The sequence below is a fragment of the Perca flavescens genome, chromosome 1 (genome assembly GCF_004354835.1).
Source record: "Perca flavescens isolate YP-PL-M2 chromosome 1, PFLA_1.0, whole genome shotgun sequence".
In the NCBI taxonomy this organism is placed as follows: Eukaryota; Metazoa; Chordata; class Actinopteri; order Perciformes; family Percidae; genus Perca; species Perca flavescens.
In genome coordinates, this window is record NC_041331.1 from 44,493,736 (window position 1) to 44,505,958 (window position 12,223).

The 12,223-nt window shown below is 42.5% G+C and overlaps 1 protein-coding gene across 1 annotated transcript in view; it reads left to right on the forward strand.

Annotated features, from left to right (window-relative positions):
* katnb1 (katanin p80 (WD repeat containing) subunit B 1) overlaps positions 1–10,100 on the forward strand; it is a 33,952-nt gene extending 23,852 nt beyond the window's left edge. The window contains 4 exon segments of the mRNA XM_028580595.1: positions 3,034–3,110; positions 4,760–4,834; positions 7,413–7,529; positions 9,797–10,100. Of these exon segments, the coding sequence (XP_028436396.1) occupies positions 3,034–3,110; positions 4,760–4,834; positions 7,413–7,529; positions 9,797–9,938 (411 nt within the window). The 3' untranslated portion in view covers positions 9,939–10,100.
* Positions 10,101–12,223: the final 2,123 nt, after the last annotated feature.

Consider the following 12,223-nt stretch of genomic DNA (forward strand, 5'->3'; position numbering starts at 1 on the left):
AGTGGTCCCCTAATACTGTATCTGAAGTCTCTTTTATATAGACCTTAGTGGTCCCCTAATACTGTATCTGAAGTCTCTTTTATATAGACCTTAGTGGTCCCCTAATACTGTATCTGAAGTCTCTTTTATATAGACCTTAGTGGTCCCCTAATACTGTATCTGAAGTCTCTTTTATATAGACCTTAGTGGTCCCCTAATACTGTATCTGAAGTCTCTTTTATATAGACCTTAGTGGTCCCTAATACTGTATCTGAAGTCTTTTATATAGACCTTAGTGGTCCCCTAATACTGTATCTGAAGTCTCTTTTATATAGACCTTAGTGGTCCCCTAATACTGTATCTGAAGTCTCTTTTATATAGACCTTAGTGGTCCCCTAATACTGTATCTGAAGTCTCTTTTATATAGACCTTAGTGGTCCCCAAATACTGTATCTGAAGTCAGTCACGCTTTACACCGTTTAGCTGTCTTAAAATGTGTTTAAGGCAGCTACTAACTAACGTTACTTTAAAATAAATGGGAGCATCATTTAAAAAAGATGAACATCACTAGGGCTTTCCTCGACTAAAGAACTCCTTACTCGACTAACACTTTTAGGATTTTGTCGACTACCGTGTTTTTCGGACTATAAGTCGCTCCGGAGTATAAGTCGCATTTATTTAGATATAAATACAAGAGTTATTCAACTACACAATAGCACACAGAACAATATGCTGAATACGGTAGGTGTCCGGTATGTTAACGTAACACATTAACAGTTATTGATCTATACAATAGCACCCAGAACAACTAGCTAGCAGGGCGTGGAGCACGGAGGTATTAAAAGGCGTGGAGACGAAGCTGCACCGTGAACGAGCCCCTCCAGACTCCTTCCTCCTCCTCTGGACATCTTTCAGCCCACGATTAGCCGATTAGCTTTCTTTGTTTTCTCCATTGCAGTAAGAGTCACCTTTTCTCCAGTCTCACTCATAAGTTTCTCCCTCATTTCAAACTCTCTTTCTGCTGCTCGATTACCGTTTTCGGGGCTGCATATTTTACTACCTGCAGTTTGTCTCTTTTCTTTCTCAGTTGTCTTTAGCAGCAGCGTTTTAGTTGTCACAAGCCTAGAGCGCCCTCTCTCGGCTGTAGACGGTAATGTTTTCAGTATGAATTAACATGTAAAAACATGTTAAATTATATATATTTTGATATATAAGTCGCACCTGACTATAAGTCGCAGGACCAGCCAAAGTAGGAAAAAAAGTGCGACTTATAGTCCGGAAAATACGGTAATCGATGAGTTGATTTAATCGACAGAGCTGTGAGCTTTGAGAGGTGGTTAAGACTAGAAAAGCACAATATAAATGTAGTTAATTAACCATCTGTAAAACTGAGTTTCTCCACAATTAATCCTGCAAAAGCACCACTTTAAATCTGGTGTTTACCATAAATGTGCTCAGAAGTTTCCTGAAATAAATAATTCAGCATGAATAAGCATAAATAAATGTCTAGTCGACTAAAGAAATCTTAGTCGACTAAGACCAAAACGACAGATTAGTCGACTAATCGACTAAGAGGTGGCAGCCATAAACATCACGCTGTGTTGAAGAAGACTTGAAATTAGCGATTGAGGCCGTAAACTCATTATGAAGATGTTTGCTGAGGTAATAAATCAGGAGAGAAGTTTCTCCTAGACTTCTACAGAAACAGACTTATTTTTGGAGCCAGTGGAGTCGCCCCCTGCTGGAAGTTAGAGAGAAGGCAGCTTTAAAATGAAAACCGGCAGCTGATTGGACGAACGCGCCACGTGGGTCTGGTTTTCTCTGAAAATTCAAAGCCAGACTGTCATGTTGGCTCGTTCAGAATACGATCTCATATTGGACTGAAATTGTTCACCGAAACATGTTTCTGAAAACATTTGAAGAGAGAAATAGGCTGTGTGTGTGTGTGTGTGTGTGTGTGTGTGTGTGTGTGTGTGTGTGTGTGTGTGTGTGTGAGTGTGAGAGAGTGTGTGAGTGTGTGTGTGTGGGCAGTTGCTGAATCTTTCTTAATTTCAGATGAACAAAGGTCAGTTTAAAAGATTTTCGTCAGATTTTGAGAGACTCTAGTAGCGATGCACCGATGTGAAAATTGTGGCCGATACGATAACCGATATTAATATTGCTGTTATGGCCGATACCGATATTTACCGATGTCGATATCTCTGTATAGAAAACTATTTTTTATGATAATCAAATAAAGAACTATTTTCCAAAACGCATTTCTTTTTTTTTCTTTTGTGATTTATTTTCCCGAAATGACTGATATTGGGCACCTTTACCTGCGTGCAAAATATGACTGTCATCAGATTTTCAGAAGAAAAAATTAATATTTATAATTATATATAATTTGACATCGAACCGATACCGATCATATAGAGAGAACGCGGCTTTTAGGACCTGTAGCGTTGGCTTCACTTTTCAGACTCTGAAGCTTGGTCCGTTATTTTTTCCCAGTCTGTGGATGAGACAGTCTGCCCAATGAGATAAGGGAGTGTAATAGTCTCTCCTCTTTTAAAAAACATCTTAAATCCTGGATTAGGAACAATAACAATTGTAACCATACACCAAATACTTAAGCCCATGAACATATTTTGCTTTTATTTTTATTTTCTTTCTTAATTTTTACTGTACTTTACACTGTAAATTAAGTTGAGGATTAGATGAGGTGAGCAATATATTGTTCATAGAGAGTAGGGATAGGGATGAGGGTATATTCATATTGTTTTAAAATTCCTGCTGTATTTATTACATTGCTACTGGATTTCTTAAACTTATAGTGTATTTGTATTGACTTTTGTATTTTAGGGTGCCTGTTGAGACCTGGCTAGGGACAACAGATGGAAACTAGCACTTGTAGCAAACTCTGGCTTGTTTACAGCAAGTAAACTTGTCTGTTGATCAATGAGCACTGTCCCTATCAAATAAAAATAAAAAAAGACGGTGGTCTCCACCTGCAGATACCCTAACACTGCTGTTAACTGTGTGGAGAAAGTAACGTTCGCTGTCTCTCTGCAGAGCGCTCTCGACGCTGCCGTCTCCATGAATGACCTGTCGATCGTCGTGGACATCCTCAACATCATCAACCTTCAACCGTGAGTCCAGTCGATTTGATTATTTTATATGAAATGTCTTATTTTGTATAGTATGTTTTAATGGATTTTGAAATTGAAATTAAACTTGATATGTTGCACTTGTTAAGGAGTGGCAAACCTAGCACTAAATGTGGTAAACAAAGTGAGATATTTGGGTCACATCATCAGGAATGATTAATATAATGAGGATTTCTAGCCTGACGAGCCAGACCCACATCCAGATGTTGGGTCTGGGAACTCCCCATTGGCCGGGCCTCAATCCGAGTTGGCGGGACAAACGGTTGTATTTCCAATTCTATCTGCATGCAATAGGACAGCGCTTCAACCAATCAGCAACCACCAACATTTTTTAAGAATGACTTCAGTGCCGTTCTTTGTTCTTTTCTCAAAGAAAAGCTGATCTCCAAGTCTTCCAGAAGACCTCTGTTCACCAGCAGCAGCATCAGCAGCCATAAGCCCCGCCCACCCACTCTATACACGATGTGATTGGCCTGATCAGAGTTTGGTTTTTCCAGCTCGCAAGACAACGGAGAGTTGCTAGACCGACCCAGGCTGCAAATTACATTTGCTGCTGCTACACTGCGTCTAGATTTCTAGGCTAGCCAATTTCACATGTGAGGGAGAAGTTGTGTTGAGTGTGTTTTGACACTTAAGTTAAGTCACATGACCATTTTTCATCCTCATGCTCGGCGAGGGCTTTCCCCCTCATTTATTTCATGAAACATGCCAATTTTCTCACACATCTTATCAAATCGGAGCAACTCGTTACCACGGCTTGGCCCACATACCTCTGCGTGTAATTGCAGTTTGAAAATCGAGGGGCAGGACTTTGGCCCACGGGCTTGGAGTTTGATACGTGCACTAATTTATCACTGTGTAAGATAAGATAAGAAAAACAGGCTCAAATGACATGAAATACATAACAACAGAAAAGATACATTTGAAATCAGTTACAGTGCAAATGTGCAAAATGAATTAGTTAATTGGTTCATAAATTTACACACACACACACACACACAGACACACACACACACACACACAGACAGACACACAGAGACAGACACACACACACACACAGAGAGACTGATAGACACAGACAGACAAACAGAGACAGACACACACACAGAGACTGACAGACACACACACACACAGGAAAACACACACAGACACACACTAACACACACAGACACACACTAACACACACACACACACACACTAACACACACACACACACACACACACACACAGACAGACACAGACACACACTAACACACATTTAGACACAGACACACAGACACTAACACACACACAGACAGACAGACAGACAGACAGACACAGGCACACAGATACAGACACACACACACTAACACACACACACACAAACACACACACACACACAGAGACCCAGACACAGACACACACAGACACAGACACACACTAACACAGACACACACTAACACACACAGACACACACTAACAGACCCAGACACACACACACACACAGACCCAGACTGTGTGTTTAACGATGATTATAATGTGTGTGTGTGTGTGTGTGTGTGTGTGTGTGTGTGTGTGTGTGTGTGTGTGTGTGTGTGTGTGTGTGTGTGTGTGTGTGTGTGTGTGTGTGTGTGTGTGTGTGTGTTTTTCAGGTCGCTGTGGAAACTAGATCTGTGCATAACTGTTCTCCCTCAGATCGACCAGCTGCTGCAGAGTAAATACGAGAGGTGAGGGACTTCCTGTCGGTTCACTATGGAGCTGCTGTTTTATCTACACACTGTCTCCGTTTACTCAAGAGACAACTCCAAATGGTGTTTGGTTCTTCTGTACTTCAGAAATATTCATAACCGCTTCGAAATATCAACTTTAGCGCCACACAAGGGGAGAGATTTTAATAAAACACTAAATACTTAACTTGCATTACTTTAGATAAGTTCCATGAACATTAACACACACACACACACACACACACACACACACACACAGACACACACTAACACACAGACATAGACACACACACACACACACACACACACACACACACACACACACACACACACACACACAGACACAGACACACACTAACACACAGACATAGACACACACTAACACACACACTGACCCAGCACACACAGACACACACACACACACACACACACACACACACACACACACAGACACACACACACACACACACACACACACACACACACACACACACACACACACACACAGACACACACACACACACACACACACACAGACAGACACACACTAACACACAGACATAGACACACACTAACACACACACTGACCCAGACACACACACACACACACACTTAGACACACTAGACATACTTCAGAAATATTCATAACCGCTTCAAAATATCAACTTTACCGCCACACAAGGGGAGAGATTTTAATAAAACACTAAATACTTAACTTGCATTACTTTAGATAAGTTCCATGAACATTTTGTGTTTCAAGCAAGTGAACCAAAATCAAAAAACTCCAGAATCAGGCGCCTGGTTAGCTCACCCGGTAGAGCGCGCGCCCATATATAGAGGTTTACTCCTCGACGCAGCGGCCGAGGGTTCGACTCCGACCTGCAGCCCTTTGCTGCATGTTATTCCCCCCCCCTCTCTCCCCTTTCATGTCTAAACTGTCCCAGAGTCATCACGTAAAGATGAGTTTAAAGCATCTGAACAGCCACATGATTTCACTTACATTTCGGATACACCTCTTAGTCGATTAGTCGACTAATCGATAGTTTTGGTCTTAGTCGACTAAGATTTCTTTAGTCGATTAGTCATTTTTTTATGCTTATTCATGCTTAATTACTCATTTCCAAGAAACTTCTGAGCACATTTATGGTAAACACAAGATTTAAAGTGGTGCTTTTGCAGGATTAATTGTGGAGAAACTCAGTTTTACAGATGGTTAATTAACTACATTTATATTGTGCTTTTCTAGTCTTAACCACCTCTCAAAGCTCACAGCTCTGTCAATTAAATCAACTAATCGATTAGTCGACAAAATCCTATAAGTGTTAGTGGACTAAGAACTTCTTTAGTCGAGGACGGACCTACACTGCAGCGTAACGTACAGGCCAAAAGTTTGGACACAACTTCTTAGTCAATGCATTTCCTTGACTATTTACATCATAGTTTCTCACTGAAGGCATCAAAACTATGAATGAACACATATGGAATTATGTACTTAACAAAAAAGTGTGAAATAACTGAAAACATGTCTTATATTTTAGATTCTTCAAAGTAGCCACCCTTTGCTTTTTTTGATAACTCTGCAAACCCTTGTTGTTCTCTCAATGAGCTTCATGAGGTAGTCACCTGAAATGGTTTTACCTTCACAGGTGTGCTTTGTCAGGGTTCATTAGTGGAATTATTTCCCTTATTAATAAAAAAAATAAATTCTATTTAAAGAGTGTTTTTGTAAGATGCTAAAATCTGTTGCTGGAAATCTAATTTCCTTGCGGGAGTCATCCCAAAAGGATCAATAAAGAGAAGTCCATGTCTTTTCGTTGCAAAAAAGTCCCATAACGTCACCTTCCTAAGATAATTGCCTAAGTCATTTTTCCAGGTTTTTCGGAAAACACAAAAAATAAAACTGCCTAAGTCACATGCTTGACATAGGCAATTATACTAAAGGTGTAGAATCACATGACATGTTCAACTGAGGATGTAGGCAATTTTAACAGAGGTGGCCATCACCATGAGGAGATGATTTAGGCAACAAAATCATTTTTTGTTAAAAAATGACTTAGGCAATAATTTTAGGAATGTGACTATAATATATCTTAGCTGAAAGTTGAAAAGCAGCAACTGTTTTTTTTTTTTTTTTTTTTTTCAAAACAGTTTTATCAAACAGCAGTTTTTGCAAGTTCCCACAATTTCATCGCATAAAATTTATGTATTTTTAATAAGTTTTCCAGCTGATTCCAGCAGCATTCAGGCTCAACAGGAAGTGACGGAAACACTGGTGATACGATTCTGATTTAATAAAATGTTATCAGACTCCTATATCAGCTCCTACGCAAGTCTCCAGTTGATTTTATTATGACAGAGTAGCTGTCAGAGTTCTCTACATGCGATCTGGTGCTGATTTTAATAAACGACAGACTGTAGATGATCTGTAATCTGATCTGATTTAGTCTCAGACAGACACACACACACACACACGCCGGTTAGCTTAGCTTAACATAAAGACATTAACATGTGTGTGCATGTGTGCGTGTGCGTGTGCGTGTGTGTGTGTGTGTGTGTGTGTGTGTGTGTGTGTGTGTAGCTACATCCAGACTGGCTGTACGTCTCTGAAGCTGATCATGAAACATTTCTGGATGCTGATCTCAGACACGCTGAAGGCAGCGCCGTCCGTCGGGGTCGACATCACGCGGGAGGAGAGGTGAGTCAGAACGTATGGGAGGGTGTGTGTGTGTGTGTGTGTGTGTGTGTGTGTGTGTGTGTCTCTGTGTGTATGTGTGTCTCTGTGTGTGCCTGTCTGTCTATGAGTGTGAGTGTGTGTGTGTGTCTGTCTCTCTTTGTGTGTGTGTGTGTGTGTGTGTGTGTGTCTGTCTCTGTGTGTGCCTGTCTGTCTCTGTGTGTGTCTGTGTGTGTGTGTCTCTGTGTGTGTCTCTGTGTGTGTGTGTCTGTCTGTGTGTGTGTGTGTGTGTGTCTGTGTGTGTGTGTCTGTCTCTGTGTGTGAGTCTGTGTGTGTGTCTGTGTGTGTGTGTGTGTGTGTGTGTGTGTGTGTGTGTGTCTCTGTGTGTGTGTGTGTGTGTGTGTGTGTGTGTGTGTGTGTGTGTGTGTGTGTGTCTCTCTCTGTGTGTATGTCTGTCTCTGTGTGTGCCTGTCTGTCTATGAGTGTGTGTGTGTGTGTGTGTGTGTGTGTGTCTGTCTGTGTGTGCCTGTCTGTCTCTGTGTGTGTGTGTGTGTGTGTGTGTCTCTGTGTGTGTGTCTGTCTCTGTGTGTGTGTGTGTGTGTGTGTGTGTGTCTCTGTGTGTGTGTGTGTCTGTCTCTGTGTGTGCCTGTCTGTCTGTCTATGTGTGTGTGTGTGTGTGTGTGTGTGTGTGTGTGTGTGTGTGTGTCTCTGTGTGTGTGTGTGTCTGTCTCTGTGTGTGAGTCTGTCTGTGTGTGTGTGTGTGTGTGTGTGTGTGTGTGTGTGTGTGTCTGTGTGTGTGTGTGTGTGTGTGTGTGTGTGTGTCTCTGTGTGTGTGTGTGTCTCTCTGTGTGTGTGTGTGTGTCTCTGTGTGTGTGTGTGTGTGTGTGTGTGTGTGTGTGTGTGTGTGTGGTCCTTAATAAGCAACGGTGGAAGAAGTATTCAGATCCTCTACTGCAGTAAAAGTATTTAAGTATCATCAGGAGAATGTTCTTAAAGTATTAAAACATTATAGAAAGTGTTAAGGATCCAAACAGTTCTCTCTCATTTCTGTCTTTCCTTCTTTGTTTCTGTCTTTCCTTCTGTCTCTCTCTTTCCCTCTTTCTTTCCTTCTTTCTCTCTTTCCCTCTTTCCTTCTTTCTTTCCCTCTTTCTGTCTTTCCTTCTTTCTCTCTTTCCTTCTTTCTGTCTCTGTCTCTTTCCCTCTTTCTTTCCTTCTTTCTCTCTTTCCATCTTTCTGTCTTTCCCTCTTTCCTTCTTTCTTTCCCTCTTTCTGTCTTTCCCTCTTGCTCTCTTTCCTTCTGTCTTTCCCTCTTTCTGTCTTTCCTTCTTTCGGTCTTTCTCTCTTTCTGTCTTTCCCTCTTTCCTTCTTTCTTTCAGTCTTTCCTTCTTTCTCTCTTTCCTTCTTTCTCTCTTTCCATCTTTCTGTCTTTCCTTCTTTCTATCTTTCCTTCTTTCTTTCCCTCTTTCCCTCTTTCCTTCTTTCTTTCCCTCTTTCTCTCTTTCCTTCTTTCTGTCTTTCCCTCTTTCTGTCTTTCCTTCTTTCGGTCTTTCTCTCTTTCTGTCTTTCCCTCTTTCCTTCTTTCTTTCAGTCTTTCCTTCTTTCTCTCTTTCCTTCTTTCTCTCTTTCCATCTTTGTGTCTTTCCTTCTTTCTATCTTTCCTTCTGTCTTTCCTTCTTTCTATCTTTCCCTCTTTCCCTCTTTCCTTCTTTCTTTCCCTCTTTCTGTCTTTCCTTCTTTCGGTCTTTCTGTCTTTCCCTCTTTCCTTCTTTCTTTCAGTCTTTCCTTCTTTCTCTCTTTCCTTCTTTCTCTCTTTCCTTCTTTCTGTCTTTCCTTCTTTCTTTCCCTCTTTCCTTCTTTCTGTCTTTCCTTCTTTCTGTCTTTCCCTCTTTCCTTCTTTCTTTCCCTCTTTCTGTCTTTCCCTCTTTCTCTCTTTCCTTCTTTCTGTCTTTCCCTTTTTCCTTCTTTCTTTCTGTCTTTCCCTCTGTCTTTCCTTCTTTCTGTCTACCCTTCTTTCGGTCTTTCCTTCTCTTTATTTCTGTTCTTTCTCTTTCCTTCTTTCTGTCTTTCTCTCTTTCTCTCTTTCTCTCTTTCTCTTTCTCTCTTTCTCTCTGTGTCTCCTCCTATTGTAGAAAGAGTAAAGGATCCAACCAGTTGTGAGTCAGTTATATTGATAGTCTAGTTTACTTCAGAATAAAACCTCAGATGTTAGTAGTAGTAACCATCGTCAGAAAAACATCACTTTTTGGATCCTTGTTGCCACGGTAACGTGAGCTGTTTTTGTGTTGCCATAGACACCTGAAGTGCCGAGCGTGCTGCAAGCAGCTGAAGAACCTGAGCAGCATGGTGAGGACCAAGGCGGCCCAGATCGGGCGCCACGGCAGCGCCTTCAAAGAGCTGCAGCTGCTCATGGCACCGCTCGACGACTCGCTCTGAAACACGCCCACGGTTACCGACGACGACGAGGGTCGCCTGCCGGACGCATCGGCCAATCAACAGCCGGATACGCGCACTGAAGCTGGAACTGTTTGTAAAAGTGTTTTTTTTTTGATGAGCGGGATGAGGTGACAAGAGTCTCTCAAAATCTGATGAAAATCTTTTAAACTGATCTTTGTTGATCTGAAATGAAGACCGATTCAGGAACTGTACACACAAACACACACACATATACACACACACACACACACACACAGACAGACACACAGACACACATACAGACACACACACCGAGACACACACACACACACACACACAGAGACACACAGATACACACACAGAGACACACACGCACACACACACACAGACACACAGAGACACACGTGCACAGACACACACACAGACAGACACACACACACAGAGACACACACACACCGACACACACACACCCAGAGAGAGAGAGAGACACACAGACACAGAGACACACACACACACAGAGACACACACACACACACACACAGAGACACACACACACACAGAGAGAGACACACAGACACACACACACACACACACACACACAGAGATACACACACACACACACACACACACACACACAGACACACACACACAGAGACACACACACATCCGGAGAAAACAAACCCATGTGACGCGTTCGTCCAATCAGCTGCCAGTTTTAATTTCTTGGGCGCCCCCTGCTGCTATGGAGACGCATTACATCTCGTCTCTTCGGTGAGTTCTGAGGAACTTTTTGGACCGACTCGGGGAGACCGATCAGTCCCACTGGCTTTACTGCCGTCTGATTGGCCGGCTGGTTGGTGTGTCTGCAGCTTAAAGGAGAACGCTGACACTTTGAGGCCAATCAAACGTCTCGTCTAGCTTCAGAGGCTGCGTAGTGTTATCGTTTAACACCTGAGAGTAATCGGACAAAGAGCCTGGACGGGGCGCGGGTGTGGATTCTGTCTCTCGGTCCTCCCTGAGAGAACAAGACAATCACTAATGTTTTTGGATGTTTTCGAGACGCTACCGTCTCACCTGCTGTGTACTAACTCCAGAGTTAAACTGATTTCACTTTGAGCACAAAAAAATGCTCCCGTTAAAGGAATAGTTTAGATATTTTGCTGAATGTTGATTGATGCCACTCTCATGTCTGCAGTCAGGGTTCAAAATTAACTTTTTGTCCACCAGCCAAATGGCTAATGAATGTTAAAATACTACCAGGCACTCAAAAGTTCACCATTGTTTGTTTGTTTTTGTTTTTTTTGGCCACTTCCATATTTTACCAGCAACCCTGTCTGCAGTCGGTTAGTTCAACATTAAGACAGACGCCTTTAAATCCTCCATCAGCACTTCTAAAAGCTGTGTTAAGACCACATCATATCACGCTGGAGTCTTCCCGTCACTGGACATTAGGGATGCACCGAATCCAGATTTTTGGGGGTTCGGCTGAATACTGAATCCACTGGTTGAGATTGTGCTGACTCCTCCTCCCATCCTCAGTCCATGAACACAGTAAACACATGAATGAAGTTGAATTCACACGCTCTTTTCACATCATAGGAAAGCACATCGCTGTCGCCAGATGAGTGACCATTTAGTTTGGCAAATTTTCGCTAACCGGTGTATGATGAAGGCACGTTGGGTGGGTGAAATCAGAAAGCTAACGTTAGCTAACGAGCAGCAGTTCGGTCGCACCAATTTTTATTAGCTGAAACTGTCCTTCCTTTGCCGTACCTGAAGTTGCTGCATTCTGGCTGCTGTCTGGAGATTCCTTCATGCACAACTCGTATTTTTTCAGATGCCTCATGCCAGATGTTGTAACAGCGGCCATGTTGTGTATAGTTTAGGGTCCTCGCCACCACCAGACCAATCGGCATTGAACAGATTGAACATGTAGCTGGACTTGAATGGCCTTCTTTTGACTGAAAGTACTGCCAAACAACTTTTTCTGCTCACCAGATCCATGTCCACTTTCTCACAGCTTACTGCTCACCAGATCCATGTCCACTTTCTCACAGCTTACTGCTCCCCAGATCCATGTCCACTTTCTCACAGCCTACTGCTCACCAGATCCATGTCCACTTTCTCACAGCCTACTGCTCCCCAGATCCATGTCCACTTTCTCACAGCCTACTGCTCACCAGATCCATGTCCACTTTCTCACAGCCTACTGCTCCCCCAGATCCATGTCCACTTTCTCACAGCCTACTGCTCACCAGATCCATGTCCACTTTCTCACAGCCTACTGCTCACCAGATCCATGTCCA